The sequence below is a fragment of the Oryzias latipes genome, chromosome 21, assembly GCF_053564925.1.
Source record: "Oryzias latipes strain Hd-rR chromosome 21, Olatipes_Hd-rR_3.1".
In the NCBI taxonomy this organism is placed as follows: Eukaryota; Metazoa; Chordata; class Actinopteri; order Beloniformes; family Adrianichthyidae; genus Oryzias; species Oryzias latipes.
The window spans coordinates 30,134,138-30,161,045 of record NC_136257.1 but is presented as its reverse complement, the minus strand read 5'-3'; the positions used below and the strand labels follow the sequence as shown (position 1 = coordinate 30,161,045).

The 26,908-nt window shown below is 41.3% G+C and overlaps 2 protein-coding genes across 8 annotated transcripts in view; one reads left to right on the top strand and one right to left on the bottom strand.

Moving 5' to 3' along the window:
* The window catches only part of ttn.2 (titin, tandem duplicate 2), a 198,414-nt gene extending 191,182 nt beyond the window's left edge, over nt 1–7,232 (bottom strand). The window contains exons 1-3 of the mRNA XM_078939704.1: nt 6,909–7,232; nt 1,690–1,793; nt 1,402–1,605 (exon numbers count right to left, since the gene is read on the bottom strand). Of these exons, the coding sequence (XP_078795830.1) occupies nt 1,402–1,605; nt 1,690–1,780 (295 nt within the window). The 5' untranslated portion in view covers nt 1,781–1,793; nt 6,909–7,232. The remainder of the gene's footprint in view (nt 1–1,401; nt 1,606–1,689; nt 1,794–6,908) is intronic.
* On the top strand, nt 1,470–25,659 carry map3k19 (mitogen-activated protein kinase kinase kinase 19). Of its 7 annotated transcripts, none has more exons than XM_078939709.1 (14): nt 1,470–1,609; nt 12,034–12,092; nt 12,154–12,266; nt 16,228–16,306; nt 17,601–17,714; nt 18,772–18,917; nt 19,012–19,046; nt 19,354–21,087; nt 22,108–22,200; nt 23,410–23,648; nt 23,749–24,001; nt 24,072–24,280; nt 24,533–24,666; nt 25,449–25,659. In XM_078939709.1, exons 4-13 carry the CDS (start codon nt 16,260–16,262, stop codon nt 24,657–24,659), a joined length of 2,997 nt encoding a protein of 998 aa, XP_078795835.1. In that variant the 5' UTR covers nt 1,470–1,609; nt 12,034–12,092; nt 12,154–12,266; nt 16,228–16,259; the 3' UTR covers nt 24,660–24,666; nt 25,449–25,659. The 7 variants fall into 7 exon arrangements, with proteins under 7 accessions (XP_078795835.1, XP_078795831.1, XP_078795834.1 ...); XM_078939705.1 differs by having other exon boundaries at nt 17,598–17,714; nt 24,533–24,655; XM_078939708.1 differs by having other exon boundaries at nt 17,598–17,714.
* The last annotated feature ends 1,249 nt before the right edge of the window (nt 25,660–26,908 follow it).

Below are 26,908 nucleotides of genomic sequence, written 5' to 3'. Positions count from 1 at the left end.
TAGTTTTGGTCTCAGCACCATACCTCTAGTTTAATATTGACCCCCATCATTTGGAGCTAAGAGTAAAGCCTTTGTACTCTTGGTTTAGTTAGTGCATGCTGATAAAAGTTCTTCTGTTTGATTCATTGTCATGTGTCTTCATGTTTGTTCCCTTTAAAGGAGCTATATCATCCAAAATCAACTTTTTGAGTTTATAAGTGTATTATACTGTAATTTCTTCACAAAAAGCACGGTATTTTGATCCATTCCCACATCTCTGAGTATTCCTCTAAAAACCTATCCCCTTCCAGGAAGAGTCTGCAGCCCCCAGATTAACACACACATCGACTTTCTCTGAGGAGCTAGTGAGTCTCAACAAAAGGCGTTCATTTTATATGTACAATATGCACATCCATTTTTGTAAAAGTTTGGCTGTTGTTTGTTTTCGTGGGCAAAACACAGATTCGCAGCCGAGGCCGGCTCTAGGATGACGTCATGAAATGGGCGGCACCCACATGGAGAGAAAGGAGGTGCCTCAGAGATAAAGTCGTCCTACTTACGGGTAGGAAAATAAGCTGTGAAAATAACTTGTATTTCATAAAACCATTTTGGCTCTATGGGTCTATTGAGCGGTCTTAGATCTTGACGTTTTGTGTAAACCACCTGCGTGCCCCGTACAGATTTTTGCCCACAGACAGCCCATAACCACCCGTGAGAACAGTTATGACTATAAAAATGAAGCAATCTAAGCATCTTTGGTACAGTCTTTTTTATGATTCCCCCCTCTTCATCTCCGTTTTACCTGGTAGATGCCAAACATCCCATAACATTCAAAACCCCCACTCTTGAGTCTGTTTGACCACTGATGAGTCCTCAACATGCTCACAGTTTAGACAATGCTTGACTCCTGTTAAGGAAAGCTATGCTGCAGCCGCTGCATCTAAATCGGTTTTATCACTTGACTGACTGACATACACCCCCCTCCCCCCAAGAGCCAGCGACAGATAAATTTAGAGCTAGATAGGCCTCAGTGAGACCATCACTGGTTTCTGACTGTCCGTCCCCAGAAAGTCCATGACGGCTCTTGACGACAAACCTGAAAATCCCTTCTTTAGCTGTTGAGGAAGCCAAACAGATGCCACTTTCAAAAGACGGACAGTTTTTAGACCTAAATGTGTTTAGATTTGTGGTATTTCAAAAGATGCTGCAAAATGTCCTCAGAGGTTTTTTTCTCGCAATATTAAAAATAAAAAAATCTGCTGGACTTTGTGACCAGATCAAACACTTCATTCACTTTTAAACTAGTAAAACTGATGTGGAATAGTGGGATGAGCCTGATAATGAACTGACCAATAGCAGCAGATTTTATTTATTAGAACAGAAGATAAACACGTTTCTTTGTTCACAGGTGACTTAGCTCACCTGTGACTTGAAGCTCAGCAGTGCTTGTGGCTTGTCCAGCTCCATTGGTTGCTCTGATAGAAAAGCGCCCGCTGTGTGCGGCAGTCACGGCGGGGATCCTCAAAACAGCGCGGCCATCGCTGAATGAGATCTGAACGCCGGGCAAAGCAGCGGCAGAAAGAACCTGGCCATCACGAAACCAGCTCACCTCAGGAACTGGAGAACCTGGGTAAGACAGCATGACGTCAGATGATACAGACAAAACATCAGAACTAATCCTAAAGGGGAACTTTTCAGAAGCTTCCTTACCACTGACTTGAGCCTCGAACGTTGCGGCACTACCCTCAAGTGCCACAACGCTCTGTAGAGGCTGTGTGAACGTTGGCGCCTGTGTTGACATGTTGTTTGGCACCCTGCAGATACACAAAACAGTCAAATACTTCAGTAATCAAAAACAACAGCAGGATCCATATACTAAAAAACAACTCACATCCCACTTCCTGTTCATGAAAACACAGATTTACAGGTAAACTGAAACACATAGTTGAGTGTGTCCACTCCTCTGACTTGATCTATCAGGGCATTTATGTTCTCAATTACATATTGGCTGATGTTATCCAAATGTGTTTTCAAGGGTAACACATCAGGACAGTTGGAGGCTGACGTCACTCAGCCCAGATTTGAAAAATGCAAAATAAGGGGCGGGGCTAGGAGAGACAGACTTAGCGGGGGAGGTGTGAATGACAGTGAAAGTGAGGTTAGCTTGAGGTAGCTAGAGGATCTTTTTATTGTTGTCTCGATGAAAATAAGAAAAAAATGATAAGGTTCAGGAGGCCCGAGCAGGCCGCCTCCCCATCCTGCAGCGACTCTCTGTTTGCTGGCCAGCCAAACATCCAGGGGCCGCTTTAGTGAGCTCTGCCACTCTCTGTGTTGTGGAGCGAGCTCTGCTGCCCTCGGTAGCGTCCAAAGATGGGTGGAGGTGCAGAGGATAACATGGACTTACACTAGTTAACCAATCACCAATAACTTTCCTACCTTGTTGCAACCACTATAGCAGGCAGCACACAGGCAGTTTTAGATTATAATTTCAGGAATTAAACACGTTTATTTTAAATTGTCTAAAATTTTGGAGCTTGAGGGTCCTGCAGTTTCTTAGCTGTTCCTAGCACTGCGCTTTTCTGGACTGAGAGGTCTGAAATCTTTCCAGGTATCTTTTGTAGCCACTCCTCCAGCTTGGGGGTTACTGCCCCGAGTGTTCCAATTACCACAGGCACCACTGTCACCTTCACTTTCCATGATTTATCCAGTTCTTCTCTGAGTCCCTGGTATTTCTCTAGAAATGGCCTAGATCTATCTATCTATCTATCTATCTATCTATCTATCTATCTATCTATCTATCTATCTATCTATCTATCTATCTATCTATCTATCTATCTATCTATCTATCTATCTATCTATCTATCTATCTATCTATCTATCCATACAGGCATTGCACATAAACATTATTGCACTTCGGCACATTATTCTAATTACACACATTTAAATATATTTTACAATGTCTCTTTAATATAATTGAAATATAAAATTAAAATCTTATTTGTTGCAGTCACAAATATTATTTAAAGTTATTATTTAAACTTTCGAAAATTACCGTATCATACTAATTATATCACGAATAAGAAAAAGGTCTCCTGAGTGTTTGATGGTCTTTCAGGCTGCTTCAATTTGAGCATGACCATGACCAGGACTGCAGCCTGGCCAGAACTCTAAAAGACTGTTACGGACACCCTGAAAAGTAGAGGGTGAAACTATAATAGCAAGCTGGTTGTTCACAGAGGGCTGTATCTGAGCCTGTATACTGAAGTAGAGGAAACGAGCAACGGGAAAAGTCGTTTGAGTGTTATGGTCCTTCACAAACAGACAGATCTGTCTGGTTTTCATTTCCAGAGAGACTGTGTTTATTCACAGAAATAATTCCTGATTTTGCGTTATACTGCAGCAAAGTCGTCTGATCTGAACCACAGAGAATATGTAGAGCTTTGCCAAAAGGTGGCTAATTATACCAGACTAAAAGTCATCCTAAAGAATGAAGCCTATTTTCTTTTTTAACCCTAACCCAAAATAGTGTGAATCCACATAAGAACTACAATTCCCAGAGCCCCATCTCTTAACATTTGGTATAATTGAGAAGCCCCTAATGTCCTCTGTAGATACTAAAATGAATTCATTCCTGTATGAAGTGGTTGGTAGATATTCAGGTTTAGGGATGTCCTCTAAAGAAGACAACTATCATAACATGTGATTGATGAGCTAATCTCTGCTGAAGCCATCAGGTATGCTGGAGTTTCCCCTCAGACGCTCTGTAGAGACTTCCGCTCCTCTCCGCCAGCCCACCGGCTGACAGAGTCACTCTGCTGGGGTTATTTTTGAAGGGTCTCTAGGGGCAGGTGTGAGCAGCTGTCAGACCCTGACTCAGTCCTGATCTCGGATTTCAGTCTTTTGATTGCGTTTTTAGCAGTCTTTAGATCCTGACGAGGATTCTTGTAGACGCTTAGCCCTTTCAGTGTAAAGGACACAATGCAGAAAGTGTGAGACTCCCGAAGGACAACAAACGAAACTGTTACCATCCGGTATCCGCTCCATCTAGATCTGCAGATTAAAATAAAGATCTGATAGCCTTGTGAGAACCATTTTATTACACAGTTTCCTTTATCTAACAACGTCTGGTGGTTCTGTAAACATTTGATCCTTTACCCAACTGGGCAGGGCTAAAACTCTTAAACAGATGAGAATTTCAGATTGGCGGGGGGAAAAAAAGGCTGAAACTGTTGTGGCAGAAAGCCCCTGAAGGAGGCGCTATGGAGACCACTTCACCGTCAACGCAACCCAGTCAAAACAAATCTCATGTTCTGCATAGAACTTGAGTTGTAGCTATAATCTGCAGCAGTAAGAAACATGATGATCAGTTTGGGTCAATGCAACGTGGAGTCACTCGAATGAGCTGTAGGAAAGTCGTTTCTGCTCAAATAGAAGTTTTTTTCTTCATGCGGCACAGTCGAAAAAGTACAAAAACAGCACAGACTTCCCAGCTGTTAGGCTTGATGTCTTACAGGAAATCTTTAGGTTGATACCAAAGATCTCGGGTTGGAACAGACCTTAACTGGCCCTGTTTGAGTGCTTTAACTCAGATACTGATTTTGGCTAAACCCAGAGGGACTCCACCAACTCACAGCTCTAACGTCAGAGGCAACAGGTTCTGCAGCAGCAGCAGTATGAAAGCTTAAGACCAGGGCTGGCCAACCCAGAGTTCAAATCCACAGTCAAGTCAAACCAAAGGTTTTAAAAATGGGACCCAAAGCCTCTCTGCTTGATACTCAGCATTGGGGCTGGATTGGGGGGTTGAGCCATTCCAACCGCTTCCCCAAGGGATGTGTCAACTAATGGGACTTCATCAGGGCACAGCTGACGCTTGGAAACACTGAAATAACAAAGGTTGATCTGACCCAAGGGTGCTGATTCTCCAGAAATCCTGTCTTAGCTGCTGCTGATTACCTGGATCAAGAGTGTTTAGCCAATAGGGAGCCTCAATGGCAGGTTGGTTGGAAAACACCTTGGACACCGGCCCTTCAAAGTTTGGATCCTGACAACCCTGGGCCTCTGCATAAAGAGGGCCAGTCTCCACTCAATAACACACTCTGACTCAAGATGGCGCCCTTCACATTTGAGTCCACCGTAAAAAAAAAAAAAAGTCAAAAAACCTTGCTTCAGAAAAGACTTGTAAGTCTCCCAGCTCTGCGAACATTTTCTGCTGCTTTTAATTTCAAGTTTAATTTTACATTTAGAACCTTGATTTTAACATTCTGTAGCAATAGAGGTTAATTTTAAATAAATTCTTCAAGACTTGGTTGTGCAGATTCAGGTGAGTTTTCATGTTCGTTAAGGGAGACGTGTTTCAGACTGTTTGAGAATAAATTACTAAAAAACAAACAAAAAAAACTTTGGCCAAGATGTGTGTATAAAACGACGAATTAAATTTTTTATTTGTAATTATTCAAAATGCTCTTTGCAAGTTAATTCACTGTAGCAAACACTGACAGGATATGCGGAAAATGTGTAAATTAACAGAGTTAATTTAGTTTATAATCTTCACATTTGAGCTAGTGGCTGGATGGCTCAGTTGGCTTCCTGTAGGACTGTCGCATGGCAAATCAAGGTTCAATTCCCAGGGTGCACGATGAAATGAATCCAGTGTGGGTTTTTAGGCAAGACCCTTCATTTCTTCTGTCTCACTATGTTGCCACAAGGGGGCCCTAGTCTGGGTCTTCCTGGCCCGGTCCCCAGTCTGGATAAAATACAGGGTTGTGGCAAAAGAATATCTGCCAAAGCACCTGTACGAATTAGTCGAAGCTGATTCACTGTGGCGACCCCAGAAGGGATACGTCTAACAACTGTCTACAGATTTGAGCTGTTTGCAAAGCTGCGTCACAGAACCAGAGGATGAGGACTTTGATTTTATTCCCAAATCTGAAAAAAAAAACCTGAATGCTGAGCTTTAGAAAAGAATTCGATCAAAGCAGATTAGATATAAAGCCGGCTAAATTAAGTAGGATATCTATGCAAACGGTCTGGATTTATCCTCACACACATCCCATTCCAGCCCAAAGTCCACCGAACTCCAGGATGTTCTTTTGAAGAAAGCTTTCTGCGTTGAGAACATTTCACACCTCCTGTTCCAGCTCAGTGAACGGCAGATACCAGCTGCTTCATTTGTTCTGCAATTCTTAATCAAGTCTTTTCTCACTTTTGCTCATTTAAAGCTCTGAAGTTTCACCTGGGCTCCATTGTTTGCACCGTTAGCATAACGCCACCGTTTCGTAACCCTTGAGCTAGGCACTTTAACATTGGGAGTGGGGTCATCTAGACCCACTAGACAGTGCGCTGAACCTTTTTTCTTCAATGATTTGTGATCTTCACTGGTGTCCATGGAATATATAAAATCTTTCCACCTTTATCCACCTTTGTCATTGTAGGGAGAACACGTCAATGTGAGGGTGGGGTCATAGGATAGCACAAGGGTTAAGCAGGTTTCATCTCTAAAGCTAAAACAGCTAAGATTATAATATCTAAAAATAAAGAGCCCAACTGCTCCCCTCCAAAATAAGAGCCTCATTAAGGTTGCTCCTGTCAATCACCTTGCCTTGTTGGCTTGGAGGGGGGGGAGGGAGGGGGTTTAACTAACCGGACGCCAAGGCATAAAAATAGCAGGCCCTAGTTTGATTGACAGCCACCATGTGGGCCACATAACAGGAGAGCTGATAGCCCTGCAGCTGATGATTCCCTTAAAAAGCAATCAGCAGCCAGCTAGGAGCCACACTGATGCACTCACAGCTATTCTGGGCTGCCAGCTCTGACTTCGGGGAGCCGCAGCCAGCACTGACCTTTGCAAAGTGACTAAAACTCAAGTGGGTTCTGTTCACTGTCAGACCGCCACACCCGGCTCTGTGGAAAACTTCACACACTTCACTTACTTGTCTGCACAAGGATGCCTTGGGGGTGGGGGGTGGGTGCCCAGAGGAGGGCTGTTTACAGCAGATCTGCAACCTTTATCCAGAAAATGGGTCAGAAAGTCCAGATGAAGCCAGCTGAGTCGCGTAGGAACCCCTTCAGAAAAAAAACAAAACTACAGGCCAGCGCCGTGTAGTTCTGCTTTTCCCACTGACAGCAGTCCCTCCAGCCGAGGCGTTCGGGCTGGGAACGCTGACTCTGCTCAGAGCTGCCGGCCAGGCGGCGGGGGTCTTTATACAGCTGTGACATCACCCAGGCCAGCCCACGCCACTGGTCAGAGTGGGGGAGCAGGGCATCATGGGATAGACACTTTTATACAACTCATCCCACCTGCTGCATGCAGCTGAAGCCTGCTGAAAGTTTCATAGACTCTCATAGGCAGCATGGCTTATAATGAACACAGCAGCATGCAAGCTGTGGGCAGCAGTGAAGGAAACAGATTCACTTAGAAATTCACAGTTAAATTTAATCTGGCACTATGGCAACACAAGTATACAGTTAAAAAAACAACACCCACATCCTTATATGTGCTCATTATGTCACCTGGTTGTTTTGAGCTTTTGTCTCATAAGTGTATCACAGAAAGTATCTGAAAGTTACATTTGTGTAGGTTTTTTGACAATTGACCTAGTCCAGGGGTGGGCATTGAAGACCAAACTCTGCTTGTTTTCAAACCTCCTGGAGTAAAACCATGGACATCTATACACCAAGTGTGTACTACTGTAGTGTGGCTATTCTGATTGGAGTTTAGTCCACCCAACCCAGCAATGTCCTGAAAATGGGCGGATAGGTGAAAAAAAGAAAAGCACGTTTTGTTGGCTCCACTCATCTGGCACTCAAAAAACGCATCCTAAGAAATTTAGAAATTTACGTTGTAATAAAAACCAATGCAGATGATTTCAGGAAAAAAAAAAGGATCCCTCACCTGCCACACACACACACACACACATCTACCCCCCCCCCCCCCCCACACACACACACACACACAATCCCCATGAGATGAAAATGAAAAACACATATTCTCTGACTAGTTTGAAATTTGCTGATTTACTCTAAACACCACCAGATCCTGCTCTGGTCATGCAGATTTTGTGTTCGGCATGAGCCATCACAACCACTCACTCAGAATTTTTCACGTAACAAAACAAAGTTTCTGCAAAAACTTCATGTTGAGGAATTTTTTCCCAGACTTTATGTAAAATGAACCTGGAATAACAGAAACTGAGTTAATTACTAGATTATTGATTCCCCACATTTGTGTGTACAATTCATCTTTGTTAGCTTATGTTTTATAGTAAATTTTATAGTCACAACCTTCTTTTCTTTAGTCTGACAGTGGAGGGAGGAAGTGAGGCAGCAGGTGGCAGCAAAGGGAAGCTAACTATCTCCTCCAGTGCAATTGTCGCTGGAAGTTTTAGAGTTTGATATTTCCACTGCATCAACATACAAGAAAAGTGGGAAGAAAAAAAGAACATAAAAAACTAAGTTCTGTTTCAAAAGAAAGTGGTAAATATAGGTAAAAGGGGAAATCTGTTTTCAATTTCTGTTTTAGTGGTTTTGAAAGGACAGAAAAAAAGTTAAGTAACAGCCCAAGCCCAATTATTACACTAAAATCAAAGGGTTCACTGTTTGATTTACTTTTAGATTTCCGGTCATTTCCCAGAGGCACACAGCCACTACACACATTTTTCAAATATTGCACACATGAAAATTGGTTCCACGTAAATATACATGCAAAAAGTGAGAAAAGTTGTGGTCTTTTTCAAATTTTTTTAAATACCGTATTTTCCGGACTATAAGTCGCCCTATTTTTCATAGTTTGGCAAGGGGTGCGACTTATGCTCCGCAGCGACTTATATTAGAAATAAATTGAAATAAATACATTGTTAACCCTCCTGTTATGTTCATTTGTGAGGAACAGAGATGATGTTCCTGGGTCAATTTGATGTATGAGGTATGTTAAGTGTTAAGAGTATGTTAAGGGACTCAGAGAATCAGCAAACTTTTTTTATAGTAAGATCTTGAAGGCTAACAACATAATATTCTATTTTCCAATGATTTCATAAATTCAGAAATGCAATAAAAATGACAACTGTTTCTACAAATACAGGATGAAAACAGAGTATTAGTTGGCCAATGATGCTTCATGAAAGGAATAAATAAATAGGTTTGAGAAAGAATTACTGTGAAATTATGAGATAAACAGTCTGCTATGATTGTGTCATATGAGGTTGTGGAACTTATTAGTTCTTGGTCCCAGATTTTGTCAAATAAATTTCCCGTCAAAATGCGACTTATCTGTGTTTTTTTCCTACTGTATCCTAATACTGTATCCTAATAATACATTTTTGGGCTGGTGCGACTTATACTCCGGAGCGACTTATAGTCCGGAAAATACGGGGTATGTACCACGAACGAGCCACGTTAGAACCACGGAGGACGTACGAATGAACCACGAAAAGAACTAGAAATCAAGGCAGATCTTGAACTGTGTGTGCTTATTGCACTGTTTATATGCAGTTCATTAGTAATCCATGTTTCAATTATGTAATTTCAACTTCATATGTGCGCCGCATACAAAATATAAGAGTCATACATCGATGCTACATGCATGAAAAGTCCATTAGACATACGTGGAACGGTCTTGGAAAGCCACAAATCTCGCTAATATCATGCACAATTGAGTAAGATTTATGTAATCATTGCGTGTAAACAATGTAAAATACATGTAAACTGTATAATTCTCAACAGACGAATAAAACACCTCAAAACTGAAACCTCGTAAAGACTTCAAAAAAGACTCCAAGGACATCTGCGCACATCCACGAATGACAAACAGGGAGAAACACCTTTGACTGATGTAGATCACGTGTGTATCATGAAAGATGGAAATTTCATATGTGGAAAATGCGCCAAATGTGCTCAGTGGCTGTGTGACATGGCCTTAAGATTGTTAACATGCACATACATGGAGCCTTTTTGTGCACCAAACTTGAGTTTGTTATCTAGTTGTGTTGTGATGCAACAAATTAACTTTGTGCAGGAATTTGTTTACTGTGTAGCACCTTACCCCACCTGCACTGAAATGGAAACATTTCATGATACATTGACCAAACACCAAACTCTGTCTGCTCCGGCTGGACCAAACGGAGGAGAGCAGCTTCTGGGTCGAGCTGGATTACAGACAAGGCTGAACAAAGAAAGAGTAAGAACAACGTCTTAGAAGACTTAGACCAAACGATTCATTGGGGGAACTGAAGTGTTTCAGAACATCACAGGACAGTTTGTGGTAATATGATGGTAAAAGTTTGGAATTTATGGATATCTTGTTTTGACCCTGTGAAGTCCACTACGCCATAGAAATGACAGAAAATCTGGGGGATTAAGATGGTTTTTAAAAACTGTTTGATGAAAACCAGAAAAACGTTTGCAACATCCTTCTTTATATCAATGTCAGTTATTGATACATTGGCTTATTTGGTAAGGTTTTGCTCTTAATGTTTAAGATACAAAAATATTGACATGATTGTTCAAGAAAGAAGCACCTTATTTACTCACCGTCTAAAATGTGATCCACACATTTCTAACATGGTGTAACTATAGTAAAAAGAACTCTTCATCAACTAATTTAGCATTCTTTCAATACAGCAATCATTTACAAAAATGATTAATAGATGAGTTTGTCTCACCATGCAGTTTTGAAAATTAGTACAACTTTTTTCCTGCCAAAAATGTTTTTGAGAGTTTGTGAAAGCAGCCATTTTGAGATGAGTAGATGAGACTTTCCGCTCCCTCTAGTGGAACGATGATGAATGACAGGGCAGAAGAACATGGACCAAGTAACGGAAACAGTTTTTAAGGAATGAAGCAAATGAAATGGGGTCTCAGAAATGCGTGTGTCAAATATTCAAAGGAGTGTGTAGAGTTAAATGTAGTCGGATTTTCAAAGTGATAATTTTCAATTTCAACTTGAGCTGTACGGGTAAAATATACAAATAAAAAGTAAAAATATATTTTTTATACAACTTCTCATTGGTCCTGCCCAACCCCTTTTGGACATACCATAGCCTCATTTCCACTGAGTGGTACGGTCCAGTGTGGTGGTACGGTCCGGTTTAAAATGGTCCAGGCAATTCAGGTGAGTGTTTCCACTCAAATTTGGGCCGTCGCGGCTCATGTGAGGTGTAGATTGATTGCATAGCTTTGTGTCATAACAGTGCAGCTACAGCAAACGCTAACAACATCCAGTATGGTTTTTTTTTTTTTGCTTGGCTTTTGGTATTTTCTTATTTACAAAGCATTTATTTCTCCAAATCATGGAATCTGCTTTAAATCAAACTGAGGACCTGTTCCTGATCGATTTCCTATTTTAATCAACAAGGCATTGATTAACTGAACTGCTGCTCACTGAATATTTTCTCTTTTTCTGACTATTATCTGTGAACCCTAGAGATGGTTGTGGGTGAAAATCCCAGTAGATCAGGAGTTTCTGAAATCCTCAGACCAGCTCGTCTGGCAGCACCAACCATGCCACTTTCAAAGCCACTTCAATCCCCTCTTCTCCATTCAGATGCTCAGTTGAAACTGAAGCATATGGTCTTGATGCTACATGCCCAAATGCATTGATTATTGCTATGTGATTGGCTGGTTAGGAATTTGCATTGACGAACAGTTGGTGTGCCTAATAAAGTGGCCTATACAATGTTGCAAGGATTTATTCCAAGGTTTGTCACAAGTACGTCATAACTCTTTTTTGTTTCTTTTAAACCAAATAATCCGACAGAAATTTCAGGTTGTACTTTCAAGTCAGACTTTATGCGTGGTGGGTGGGCCTTATTCTGGCTTTATTGTAAACAACTGATGGGATTGGCAAACGCCAGTGAAGTAACATGAATGGTACCTTGAGAGATTTTCCTAGTGATGTATTTCATAGTTGCAAGCTGTCGTCATGGGATGCAAGGTTTCCCATCATGCCCTCCTCATGGTCCCACAGGTAATGAAAGGATCTGGAGACTTCCTTACCAGATAAACATCACACACAAACATACCGTCCAGTCTAAAGACACGTTTTTGGATCTCTTTTCACAGCTGCAGTCCTTTAGTCTTTGGCTCCTCCACATTGATCGGGAATCCTGGCAGCGATGGAGGTGAGGAGAGAAAAAATCTGAAAAAAACTGTATTTTGAAGAGAACACTGTTTGGGTATCAGGGCGACAAGTGCAGGTGAAAACTATCGATGAAGAGGTTAACTCAGATGCTCCACATGATGAAGAACGACAACAAACTGCCTACTTTGAAAGGCATAACAACAAGATGACAAAGGTAAGTCTCATTAACTGAAGGTAAACATTTGGCACAGTGTAACTGCTGGTACCCATGATTGACATTCAGTATTAGATTTTGGTTTGTGGAAACTTCCAGGGTGCTGCTGAAAAAACCAACCCTGTCATGTGACCTGTTCAAAGTTTGCATTTGTGCACCAGAGAGAAACGTGACTCTTGCTCACTCACTAGGTTTCTTGCGCCCACTTTGAAGGGCCGCTACTCAAATGACACGCTTTTGTTCGACGGCAGTTGAAGTCCTTCATAATTCACGGCCAGTTTTCCTTTTTCTGGTAAGCCGTGGCCCCCTGAGGTTGATCCGATGCGCAATTGTGACCAGGAGGCAGCGCTCCATGCCAGTCACCAATCATGGCCTCGCCTCCACCTGCAGACATGCCCGACAAACAACACGGCTGTTTTGACAGTCAAGTGTTTTGGTCCCTCCACAGTGTCAAGGTTTCTGTTAGCGGTAACCTGACCTGTATTTCTCAGGTGACAAATTACGTAATGTTTGTTTTTCTCAGCTAGCTGACTGTTATATAACACCTGATTAGAATGAGAGCCAAATGTCCACTCCAGTGAAAATCATATTTTAACATGCTCATGTGGCATTTTTCTGATGATGGAGGACATACATCAAGAAAACTAAGCTTAAAATTGCATTTCTGAGTATTTTTTTTTTTTATTGTTGCCAATAAGAAGCAGATGAAAAAATGTAATTTAAAAAAGATCCCATTTGAGACTTAGAAAATATACTCTGTGGGCCACAAGATCCTGTGTCTACTCCATACTGTGTTTAGCTAAAGTATACAGTGTGACTGCTAAGAATAAACACTTGTATTTAAATATCTGATATCTTTTTTAAGACACGTTAAAAATGTGACCAATAAAATCCAAGACTAGCATGTTCAAATCCTCACTTCATTGGAGTTACGTTACCGTAAATCTAAGTACATTAGAATTCCTGTTATACAGATATGTGCAAACATATTTAATATAAATAAAATTTTGCCTAAAACACAAAAGAGGTTTATGCAAATATACACCTCGTGCGTCAAAATTCATAACCCCCATTGTAACAGTAATATCTGTCCAACAATAGAGCCCTTCAGGGCTCATCAGTTTTCTCAGAATCCATGTTTTCCTTGATAAGGGATCTTAAATACAATTATGAATTTATTGTAAAGAAACAAATTGGTATGGTTATAACTTGAATTTTTATGTTAAACCAAATACTGTTTACGTTACACTCTTTCATTAAACGCCAATTTTAAAAAAAACGATTAACTACTAGGATTACTAGTACAGTGTCATTTGTTGAAGGATTATGGTCTAAAATATAACCCAGGATAGGTTTAATCTGCGAAGTAGGATCACAGATGTTTTAAAGCGCATCATTACTCTCATTTTCAAACTTCTCTCTTGTTCAAACTCTAAAAGTTCAAACCTTCGTTGAAAAATATGTCAGGTATTAGAAAATGAAAACAAAGAACTGCTTGTGATCGAAGAGTTATGTTGATTTTGAAGCTGATCGCAGTCGGTACAGGAGGCACAGCACAGAGGAAACTGATTGACAATAGTCTGCAGCAAATCAGACTAAATTAAAAATGAGAAAGACTGCACTTGATAAAACAGTGACACCACAAAAACTGGACTGCGAAATATCAAGGGACCACTTTAAAGTGTTATCCAACCAAGTACATTAGTATAGGAGTAATACTCTGAATGCTAGAACTGATGGTTGAAGATAATGAGCCACATCATCATTATTTATTTGACCGGAAAGCCTTAGAAATAAATTTGTACAGATCTATTGATCTTTTCACTCAGCAGATATAAGATGAGGTTGTCGATCTCTATATAACTCATGTTTCTGTTCCGTTTTTTTGCCATTCGCCACTGGCTTCTGGGGTAATTTGTACAAAGATAAACTCACTTGAATGCGATGTTTACGAGTACTGTACGAATCTCCATCATGGCTGGATTTGTGATGTCAGTGCAAACACTCCATAGCATTTGTTGTTGTGCTTGTGTTACACTCAGCTCCTTTGTTCACATGAATGGAATGGAAGCAGCTGCAGAGCTGAGAGGAAAACAGATGGACAGCAGTGAAAAGCACTAGCATAAGTACATACCTGATCTCGTGGCACACCCTCACCTGTAATGTATCCGCAGCACATTTACAACAAGAGCTGTTCACCGTCTTTGTCTTTCAAACTTTAAAGAAAATGACATGTTTTATATTGAAAGATCCCTGATTTGCATTGGTGATTTTGGCCGATGCCCTTCCTGACACCACCCTGTAAGTTCAAGAGACCCAAATAGGCAGCAGTGCAAAGAGTTTTTCCTAATGAGCCTCACTGGAACCACACAGGATTTTGGAAGTCGCATGGTCCACGCCGTGCTCTTATCTGTCACACCATCTGTAGAATGTCAACCAAAGTGAGCTCCCTTGCAGGACCATGGGGGTGGGGGAGACATACTGATGACTGCCCGAAAAAACATCTAAGTCTTGAACAGCCAATGGAGATGGAGATTAGCCGTGGGTTCTCATCACATGACCTACTCTCTTATTTGTTAAAAATGTAGTTCACTTGACAAAACTACCTTTGTGGATAGATTATTTTATATTTTTGACAATGATCTTTGGAAATTATTTAATGCAATACCTTTTTTTAGGTTTAAAATTTGATTATTGACTAACACACCCAGTAGGAGGGGCTCTTGTTCATAAAAGAGGGATGAGGAAGTAGTCAGGTTGATCTTCTTTTCTTCCACTGCTCCTTGTTTTTCCTTTCAACAAATTATGTTTCCTTAAAAATAACCCATAACATATTTGCCATCAATTTAATCGAGCAAGTTGTCTCCATTATGAAACTGACCCATATCATCACACTACTACCACAATGTTTGACTGTTTTTTCAAAATGGTGTGTTAGTTTCAGCAAGTACATCAACCAAAGATTTTGGAGATATCTCTTTGCCACCAGTGTAAAAATGTTTTGTCTTCTTTAGCTAAACAGCGACTATTTCCGAAAACACATTTGTGTTGCTGAACTCTTACCTGAACTGAGTCAAGTGACCCTTTTAGGGTCTTTATATGTTGTTCATTGTTTAAGAGGGATTTTGGTAAAGTTTCATCACCGTTCCAATATGTTAAATAATGTTTAAAAATACTTAAAACTGAAAAATCTCCTGAATTTCTAGATTTACGTGTGAAATAGTTTAGTGAGAAAATAAATAAACAGATCCCCAATGAAAGGGTAGTTTTACAACAAAAACAAATTTCAATAAAAGAAAAATAATAAAGAAAATAAATAAGAAATCTCTTCTAGTCCAGCATATTTTCAGGGCACTCACTGTACTCAGAGACTTGTAAATGTGAGTATAGGCCATGAGAAGGGATCACCTTTTGAAGGGAAGGGGGGGGGGGGTGTTTGAGGGAGGCGTGTCTGGGTGGGAGTGGTCTTTTACAGAGTCCAAACAGCTCAGCTGAGAAACCATGCGAACACTTTTCACCTGAGCCACAGAATCATACTGTACCTTACATAAATTAGGAGAACATCTGAGGATCGTGAGGAGGCCATACAGTTTGGAGGCTAAGAAACAGGTAATGTTGGATAATTATATTTGAATAAACTACAGTATGATGCAAAAAAGTTTGTGCAGGTAAATATTTTATTAATCCTTTGATGCCTGTTGATGGTGTAATATGTATCAAACCACTCAAATTTACCTTAATTTAGCGTCTACATGAAAGCAAAACCCATAAGTGGATTTTCTTTTTTTCATAGTTGGAACTAAATTCAGGTGTCAAGGGGTTGAGGTTTACTGGCTTTTATCTATTTTTTGAATCTTTTAAAGATAGAAATTCTGTCCTTATAAAAAAATTTCCAATCTGTGTTTACCTGCAAAAAAAACAAACAATAAAAAAAAACATTGTGTTTGTGTGTCTCAAACAGATGAGAGAATCTGTGCCCGTTTCGAAAAAACTATGGAAACACTAAGAGAAACCTGCCAAACCAACCACAGAGGAAGCAGGTAGGGATGAGGATAAGAGTTTCTTTTCACACACACCTTTTAAACCATTTATTCTAAGAAAAAATATCTCCAAAAAGTGTGTTAGAACATTATCCTGGACACTAAAAAAAAAAGTCAACAGATTTTGTGGGAACAGAGTGATGCCCTCCTTAAGCTGCACACTTGCCCTGGGCTGGTCATCCTGAGGCTCTTAGCTCCACAGTCGCAGTGAAAACCTGCACTATCTGGTTACACTCCCAGACCTGAACACATGCACCTGTCACCATGGCCAGAGGACAGTCTGTTCTACCCAAACAGGCTGGAAACACAGAGACGGGGAGGGAGAGGGCTCTGGTGGTGAATCAGCCTATTGTCTCACATGCGCAGCTCTCACAACTAAATCAAGCCTCAGCTTTGGCGGGGGAGAAGGAAGCTCTTTGAGCTCCACTCTCATTTCATAGATCTGGCATCCAGAAATATAGAAACACATCACCAACAGAGTTCTCACATGAAGTTCAGCCTGAGAAAACACATATTAGGGATTTTTGAAAGAGTTAATTATTTTAATTAGAATTTAATTTTTTAAAGTACTGGTCAAAGCAACAAACTGAAGAGCTTAGAATTGTATAAAATACCAAGAAATGTCCCAAAATCTTTTCAGAAACAAGTTATACTACATTCACACCAGGCATGTGACAAGCATTCTTGAAGGGAGGGGCTTTTTTCTTTCTCTGTTTGTACTGTTTACTAGTGCATGGCCACTTCCTACAGTAAAGTTGGAAGAGGTTTGGAGCAAAATGTCAAAGCGGTGCAAATCTCACAATCTTGCTCCAGACTTTTTCGTTTACAGCTCTTTCCCAATATATGAAAAACTTGGTGTCATATAATTCCAACAAACTGCAGTCCTTTTGAGTCATCAACTTTTAAATGGTTAGCACTATCCTTAAAATTATCTCAAATCAAGGATTCCTTACATATTCTTTTTTTAAAATCCAATCAATCTGTTATTCTCTATTGCAAATAAATTATTCAGTGTGAGGAATGTATTGTGAAGTGTTGCTGGACTGTAGAGAGGACATAAACTAATAGATCAGTAAAGGAGTTAACCTCAAGAAAGAGGGAAGTTTTACTTTTCCTCTGCTGCTTTTGATATGGTTCTAACGTTATGCAGATTAAGTCTTTTTTATGCCAAAGTATGAAATTAACATTCAGAAAAAAAATCCTGTAGCAGTACCTTCATCACACATGATCCAATTGTACAACTTTTTTTCCTTTCAAATGTTGACTGCGTGAATCATTTTCATCTCTTCAGCAGGGGGTTTTGTCTGCCAAGTTTGAGCACCAGACACTGGAACCACGCTGCCCCCCCTCTGTCATCCAGCCTGCTGAGTATTAGGACCCCACACCAGCCAGTGCCCCCCAGAAACAGGTGCCGACACTGAAGGAATCCTTCCCTTTAGCCTTAGTTACTGGTTACATGTGGATATGGGCTGCGTGCGGGTGAAAAATGGGTAAATCCGTATGGGGTATGCAGGTGAACCACACCAAATATCAAGGTTGTGGACCGCTCAGTGAACCTGTACAATGAAAATATCCATGCACATTTTTTCCACTGGCATGCTGCAAGTGAAAGATTGTAGCAAACAATTATACAACACACTAGCAAGGGTAACGTACTTTTTCATTTTCCAATCGCCCCAAATCATGTGGACTGTAGAAGGGGCCCATTTGTGCTGTTCACATGATAAGGGCACACTCCTTGCATCCAAGGACTCCTTGTGAACATCCTACAGGTGTCCTACAGGCACTTAGGTACTACTTGCACCCCCTGTGCGTGCAGGATTCATGCACAGTCAGTAAGGAGCAAATACCTTTTTAATGACTAGTGTTTTGCATAAGGAAACTGTACAACATCACATGCGTCATAAATGCGTGAAAATTCCATTAACCTTACCACTACTTTACAATACAACACACGCACATAAATTCCCTTGATGTGGCTGCATGAGCCTCAAGAGAATAGCAAGACACACCTGCACTCCCCTTAAGATGCAGGCGCTACTTTCAAGTACCCGGTGTACAACAGTGTACAACAGTGCCAGGACAATTTGACAGGTTGTGCACAGGTTGCACAATTTCCGCAATGAGCACGGGGGAGTGACGGATGGTAAATGGCAAATGGTGTATACTTGTATAGCGCTTTTCTACCTGCTTTGAAGGCCCATTACTTTACAGTCACAGACCCATTCACAGACATTTACACTGTCGCCAACCTACATCCACCAGAGGCAATGTGGGGTTCAGTATCTTGCTCAAGGACATTTTGACGGGCACTTGGGCAGGTACCGAACCTCCAATCTTCTGATCAGAGGTTGACCGCCACACCAAAGCAGCACCCCCACCCCAAGAATAGAACTAGTTGCAGTCTTTCAAAATGTAAAACATGATAAAACTAAACACGCATTGAAATAAAGCATCTTTCATAGGCGGAGCAAGGAGTGTGTGTCCCCACCATCACACAGCCTGCGGTCTGTGACGGATTCAAGCCAGCTCAGCCGATCAGCCCCCACCATCATGGAACCACTGCTGTGTCTCAGCACTACCACACAGACCAGAGCACACACTCAGACCCGTGTGTAAAAATGTACCTAAGTTCAGTTTGTGATGCATTTGTCAGTAGCAGGTGATGGTTTTCACTTATCAATGTCTTCTTTTATCCCCTGCAGGTTTAGGCTTTCAACAAGACCTAAATGGTCATAAGGTAAACATAAACACAATGTGACATAATGTTTATAGTTTAAGATACATTGTATGTCATACGGCAAACATATTGTGTGTTTAAAGTGTAAATAACTGAGTTAGAAACTCTCAAACACACAGAATATTTATTAGTACCTCAAAAATCTCTTTGTGTGGCTTTTTGCATTAATGATTCACTAATTATAGAAAGATTGGGCATAAGAAAACATGCATGACTACACTGATGTGCTAATTTTGATGGATGAAGATGCAGGTGCCTGTGTTTTCAGTCAGAACCGCTCATTTATTTGTACATTTGATCTTCACAGGGTTTTGGTTCAGGTTTGCCCACCCGAGCGCCAAAGTTTTTAACTCCACTTTGTGGAAAACCCAGAGACGGCACAACTCTGCCAACTCTTAAGCCATGCATTCCTCTGAAGCCCATAAGCAGGGATGCTGTAACTACTAACACTGGCAGTGAGGAGAACTGCTCCGGCAGCAGCTGCCAGAGTTCCCTGAATCTGGAGGATGACAGGAACATCTATAAGGATTCCCATTCTGAAAAAAACCTGAGGCTCTTTTGGGATGAATCTTTGAAACATTCAAAAGATTTTAAGTCCCCTCAAAAAGATCTGGCTGAGGAGACAAGACCAGATTTAAAAATGTATCCAAGAGATGGCCCAGGAAGATCGACCAGTACACTCGAAGGAGACTTTATAGTAAAAGAAAATCCTCTTCTCTGCCGTAAAAAGTCTGGGAAAGTTCGTCATAATAAAAACTGTACGATAGACTCGATTGAGAGAGAGCCCTTGAAAACTCAAGACTGTGTACAGAAAGAGAACGGTACATCTCCTAGACACTTGGAGACTTCCGGATTTTCAACGGAGGACAAGCATGAAGTTTTATCTGACAACATTTATGTTCCAGATGGAAATCAAAGATGTAACCAGCAAACAGAGACATTTGAGAATGTTTCTTCTGCTGACGATTCCAAGCAAGGAAAGGACATTAAAGACTCAAAGCTTGAGTTTAGTAAAATGAGAAAAACTACCATGAACTCTGAGATAAGAAAAAACAATCAAATGAACCAGTCCTTCCACATCAAAGTGTGTAAAAACAGCTTGGAAAATGTTGAATTTACTGGTAGGGAGGCGAGAGTCGTAGCTGATCATTTAAAAACTAAAGTTGCCAAGCGGCCAAAGAGTGAAACAGTTGACCTCAACAGGTTTAGCAGCAACACAGATCAACAGCTCACACCAGCAAAAGAGCAGAAAATGACACATTCAAGTGAAAAAGCCCAACGGTCTAAGTCAGCTGCGGACAAGAACACCCACAGAGAAACGTTTCAACAGATTCAGAGAAGGGATGAAGAAGCAGCTGTCCGTGAGATGTTCGTCAGCCCTGTGTTTGAAAACCTAAGAGTTTCCAGCTCCTGTGGGAAACCCAAAGAGAGAAAATTGCACTGTGGACCCAGGAAGAAAGAGGAGCAGGTCACATTGGTCAAAGAAAAGCCTTTTAACAGAGGAATAAACAGAGTCAAGAGAGGCCCTGCAGGAAGTACATCCAGTTCAGGTAAAGCCAAACCTGGCCCCTCCAAAACAAAACCTCCTCTTATTGCTGTGTCAAAGGAAGCCGTCAACACCCAACTTGAATTTATCAAAGGTGTTGGTGACGTTGGTGACATCTTTAGTGACGTTAGAGATCAGTGTTGGAGCACCAATCAAAAGTTATCTACCATGTCAACGGTTGGTAAGACAGAAACATCCAGCAAGCTGCAAGTTGCTACGGCAACAGGAAACCACAGTCAAGTTCTGGAGTCAGCATCATCTCCAAGACCTCTACAGATCGACACGAGGACTTCCGGCAGCAGGTGCCACACCCCCATGTCACAGGTTTACCAAAAGTTTCTAGACGAGGCGGAGGATGGCCCGCTCACAGATGACCTGCTGCAGTGTCTGGCAGAAGAGCTAATCTCATTGGATAAGAGGGATTCTTCCATGGGGATAGAAAGCTCTGAACGGAGTAAACAAGAAGCTCCATCAGGACTAAATACATTTGTTAAGGTAAATAAACCAAAAAGGTAACAAATAGATGTGGTACAGTTTATTTTAACAACGATTTGATTCATATCATAATTTTTTGCCTGACGAAACAATTCTATTGGTTGTTGATTCATTTTGAACCATCCGATTGACCAAAAATGGATCCAGGATATCTTTAGCCAAAACTTCCGTGTGACTCACAGATAAATACCTGGGTACTGAACGGTGCAGGTGAAGTTCTCCAGATTCCTTGCATTTTTTACAAGATATTGTGTTTTTGCTGCCATCGCGTCTGTTGTCCGTTGGGTTGTCACTTGGTTGTTTCTACGTTATAGGAAAATAAAGCTACTGTACCTCAATCCAAATGGTATTTTCCAGTACTGATGACAATTGATTCATTTCATTTTGATACAATTTTTTAATGGTTTTGGTCGATTCAATTAGCAACTGATTGATCTGGTTGGATTGGAGGAATAACAATTGATTCATCAATAATGATTAATCATTACACCTATTGTAACAAAGCTTTAAATTTCAGTTTTATGGGCAAACATGAGAACTCCTTAAAAATAATCATGAAAGTTTTCGCTTTACGACTTTATCTGTGAATTGCTCTTCAGAAAAAGAGTCAAACCTGCATTTTAACTGGTTCTCTGAAACCTAACTGGTTCACGGAAAGGACCAAACACATTTAGCAGCACAGCGCAGCAAACAATGCTGGGGTCTGTATAATGAGAAAGCAAACTGTAGCCCCAGAGAGAGGGAGGTGATCCTGCACATCTCCATCTCAGAAGCACAGACACTTGCGCAATGCTGCTTCAAACTGAAGATGTTTTTGTCTAGAAATTTAATTTAGAATACATTTAAATTAAACCTTTAAGCACAAAAAAGGAAAAAAAAATTTTTTTTGTTGCCACTTAAAGTCTATATGGAAACAAAACACACTTTTTTCCTTACATTTTTCAACAGTTTGGGGCTGAAAGATCACTTCCCTTTTATTAGATATCTGCATTGTGTGTGCATTTTTTTTTATCATTGCAGGCTGCTGCTGTAAACCGTGATGCTCGTCTGGGCTCTGAATTGGCCATCACTTGGAAAAAAGGCGAAGAACTCGGCAAGGGTGCCTATGGCACAGTGAGTATCTCGATAATCAGAAGCACTGCCATTAAGCGATCAATCATCAGAAATCAGAGCAAGACTTTTTACAGTTGCAAACATTTTCCCTTGACCCAGTGTTGCATTTTCAAATAATATATATTTATAATATCAATGCTGCTAAGAGGAATACATTGCTAAATAAATAACCCACTTAGTGCCCTAAGGCTATATACAAACCAGGAATTTGAGACGCGTTCTTTAAAGCCCATTTATCCTTTTATGTTCACACTGGAAAAGCAGGGAGGGACTTCTTCTTCTACTGTTTAGTAGCGCATGACCCCCACCTACAGTTGGATGTCGAAGCGGTGCAAATCTTGCGATTTGGGCACTAAGCGCAAACGGTTCGGTTCATTGCTGGGGTCCTTGCATTGATGGACATGGATTACCATCATGTCAGAAGAGTCACTGCAGTTTATCAAATGCACATGTCTGGGTTCACCAGATAAGCCAAATCCCTAGGTCACTACCAAATCCGAGTTCCTGATTGGTCAAAGTTTGACCTGGTATAACTGGCAATGCCTATTCAGTGGCTGCACATTTTATACGAAGAGCCCAAAATTGGTCTTTGAAATGTGCGTAACTGCACATGAGCACAAGAGTTTTAAATGCGTAAGCCCAGAACATGCTTTTCGCACATTTACATAGACTTTTCATTGGAAGTGGTCGTTCAAACTGGTGTGAACGTAGCTTAAGAGTAAATAACACACCATGAGTCAGACTTATCATGCTGTTATTGCAAGACAAATAAATTCCCATCGTTAGACACATTCATTTAAATGTGTAGAAAAGGGATGCTTAAAGTTAGAGATGGACACTGAAGATACACTCTATGTTGATGCATTTGACGTGATCAGGGAGTCCATAACATTCACAAAGTGAGGTCTGGTAGCTTACTAAAGCAAAGAAAAGGTGGAATTAAGAAAGAAAAAAAACAAAGAGCTGTCCCACAAGGCGCCCGTCCAAACACCAAAAATTAGCCCGACACTTTAAACCCAAGCATGGGCGGGCATCTGAAAACAGGAAGTGAGCTTTTCAACATTCCGCCCGTGGCTTAGATTCAAGCAAGGAAAACCCATTCCATTCCATGAAGCAACCACCACATGTTTTATGTTCTTGGTTTATCAGAAGTGCGCACACCAAATACATATTTGAACATTTAAACTGAACTGATTGCTGTTTTGCCAGGTGTACTGTGGCCTCACGAGTCAGGGTCAGCTGATTGCTGTTAAGCAGGTGACCTTAAACGCGACTGATCATGACGAAGCAAAGAAAGAGTACCGTCACCTTCAGATCGAGGTGGAGCTACTTAAAACCCTCCAACACATCAACATTGTTGGCTTTCTGGGAACTTCGCTTGATCAACACGTGGTCTCAATTTTCATGGAGTACATCCCAGGAGGCTCCATTGCCAGCATCATTCACAGGTTAAAAAACAAAAAACAGTCTGCTTGGTGTGGTGTCCCTCTTGTGTTTTGTGATACATTTCTTTAGGAAGCCACCACTTTAAAAAAAATCTTCTCTCAGGTTTGGACCACTGCCGGAACAAGTGCTGGCTCTCTACACTCAACAGATCTTGGAAGGGGTGGCCTACCTCCACCGGAACAGGGTGATTCATCGGGACATTAAAGGAAACAATGTCATGCTGATGCCAACAGGGGTCATCAAGCTCATAGACTTTGGCTGTGCACGGCGTCTCAGTTGCTTAAACAGCACATTTGGTAACAGTGCAGAGCTGATCAAGTCGGTCCACGGCACTCCTTATTGGATGGCTCCCGAGGTGGGTTTAAAATCTTTCCTCTGCTTTTGAATTATTCAGTGTCCTCTTGACGTTTTTTCCCCCTCTTCAGGTCATCAGTGAGTCAGGTTACGGCAGAAAGTCCGATGTTTGGAGTGTTGGTTGCACTGTTTTTGAAATGGCCACAGGGAAACCCCCTCTTGCACACATGGACAGGATGGCAGCTTTGTTCTATATCGGCGCTAGGAGAGGGTCGATGCCATCTTTGCCAGATGGATTCTCCCAGAATGCAAAGGACTTTGTAAAAATCTGCTTGATCAGGTGAGCTTTACAGTAGTGATGTCACATTCCGTTTTGAAGCTTCTAAGCTTGTTCAAAATCGGAAAGGTAACATTTCCTTGATGCGGAAATACCAACTGATATTTTTTAATGTCCAGTAGATGTACCGCTAGAGCAAATGAAGCTTCAAGAAGGCTTTAATGCTTCATAAAGCTTTATCTGCCCATCAAATTAAAATCCTTTTTTTTTAATGTTTCGCACCTTGTTGAGCTTGTGATTTTCCCCTCAAACTAGTGAGGAGAGACTGCGGCCGTCAGCTGGTCAGCTGCTGAAGCATTCTTTCATTCCTCAGAGGGATTCGTGCTGTCTCTTTGGAAACATGGAGGCAGAGAAATCATCGGCACCAGCCAGACATCTGTAAATTTAAGGTTTTTGAATTTTTCTAGCTTTAAAAAAACCTTCAAATGTTTAATTTTAACACATGCCATGTATTGTTGATGATTTAACATTCAGTTCTTCTCCTTTAATAATCTTCTGATCACCAACCTAACCAACACAACGTTAATATTTTCAGGATGCTCCAGATGAGATATTTTAACTATTTCCTCTTACTTGGAATAAACCAACTCGGTTCTGCAGCCATTTAAAAAATGTTTTTGTCATTTCTGTTGCCATCAAACCAGTTTGAATATCAATCCAGACTTGTGAAGCTTTGGTGCAGTTTCAAATTTCAACAAGGAAGCTCTACCTCACTTCCAGATAAGCTGGGTTCTCATGGCAGTCAATCTCATAGACGGTAAAAACAATGGACAAATCGAGGTGTGATGTCACCCAATGAAAATGCCTGACCTCCGGTTCTCGCGAAATCCCTCACCATTGCTTCCTGATACGGGCGCCGCCATGGTAAAACCAGTCAATTGAGCCCAGTCGCTCTGAGTCATTGTATCTATGGCAATGGCGACGTTACTTGCCGTTGATACAATGACACAGAGCAATTGGGACCAATCATTGTCGACTGGTTTCAACATGGCGGCGCCCATATCAGGAAGCAATTGTACTTTTTATCTGGGAACACGAGAAGGGAGGGGTTGTTTTTAGTCAATGGTCACTCTACACACCACTCATCCATTTAGCCTTCACTCTTTTCTCAGACATTCACATTCACATTTCTGCTTTTAAGTTCATGAACGTTTATCTCTCTACATTTTAGACGGTTTTGCCGGCCTTCCTCCACCTGAACCAATCCTTCGTTACGGACTGGCCCTCAATCACCATCAGCATCAAGACCAGTCTTCTCTGGTCAAAGCTTATCCCACCAGCACGCAGGATGCCTTCAGCCCAGAGCCTAACTGCCAAAGACTATGGACTCATTTCATGCACATTTTTTGTATCACAAATAAAGTTGTTTTTTTCTAAGCATCCTTAAGATCTCTCCTTATTGAATTATAGTTTCCTTCTGCATCAGTGTTTTGTAAAACTTGAAACATTTAAACTCTTAAGTCTGGCACCTCAAGCTAGGCAAGTCTGAAAGAAGCTACTTTGACTGAAACCAGATTATGAGCAACGTGATGTTCAGCATTGGAGATTTAATCATAGAGGGGGAAAAACAGAACTTTATGCTTACATGTAGGGATGGCACGTTTGACACGGACGCTCCGGCGCGTGTTTCACCTTCATGAAGCAGAGTGTTTCGGCACAATGTTTCGGGGCGTGTGTCAACTAGCGCAGATCACGTGGTTGATGACGTACGACGCGCCAAATGCATCGTCTGGTTGAACCACGGTTCACATGCCACTTGTGTTTTGAACAGTTGGGCGCGCTATTCTCTTCAAATACGAAATGAATCCCGAACATTTCCCGGCCAGTTTTATTGTTTCCCCAAGATTTGAAATCAGCGTCAGTTCATTGCACTTTACCATGGCTCCTTGTAAAAAACGTACTGTGGCTCAGGATCGTTTCAACTCGATTTCTCCGAATAAAACAATACACTTTGAACTTTGTGTATAAAAATAATACTTCAATGAATCTATAATGGCTGATAAATTAATATCAATAGAGATAGCTTAGGCTACGTTCACACTGCAGGCTGAAACGACCCAATTCCGAATTTTTTGCCCCTAAGCGGCCCAATTCCGATCTTTTCATGACAGTCTGAATGACACAGATCCGATCCTTTCAATTGCGACCCAGGCCCCGTGGGCTTGCCGTCCTGATTCCGGATTGTAGCCGTTCTTTTCAATTGCGACCGCCGTCTGACCGGCCAGGCGACTTGATTTCGAACCGTACGTCATCGACACGCAACAAACGTCATCATTTTGCGTTGAAGTAGGCGGGAACGAGAACATAAACATCAACCACGGTGGACGATGCTGCTGAGACCAGTCAGTGGAAGGGAAGGGAGGTCACTGATTGGATTCATATTTGGGGTGACAGCTCTTTTCAGGCCAAACTCCAGGGCTCTTATCGCAACTGGACGGTTTTTGAAAAAAATTCCAGCTAAATGGCAGAGCGTGGTGTTGAACCTTTCCCGCGATAACTTTTTTTTTCTTTCTCCCCTTTCCGACGCAGTGGCGCCACCAGTAGCCACTATAAGCTGTGGTAGCATCCGTTGTGCGTTTCATCCCAAATGCACAGCCAGCAAGCGGCAAGTCGCTCTTATCACCTAAACCG

Bases quoted from the DNA above. Each gene is read 5' to 3' on its own strand.
- map3k19 (XM_078939705.1), top strand. From the start codon at position 16,260: ATGGAAACACTAAGAGAAACCTGCCAAACCAACCACAGAGGAAGCAG. The intron at 22,201-23,409 runs GTGAGTATCTCG...CTGTTTTGCCAG, and splicing joins GCAAGGGTGCCTATGGCACA to GTGTACTGTGGCCTCACGAG. The intron at 24,281-24,532 runs GTGAGCTTTACA...CCCTCAAACTAG, and splicing joins GTAAAAATCTGCTTGATCAG to TGAGGAGAGACTGCGGCCGT.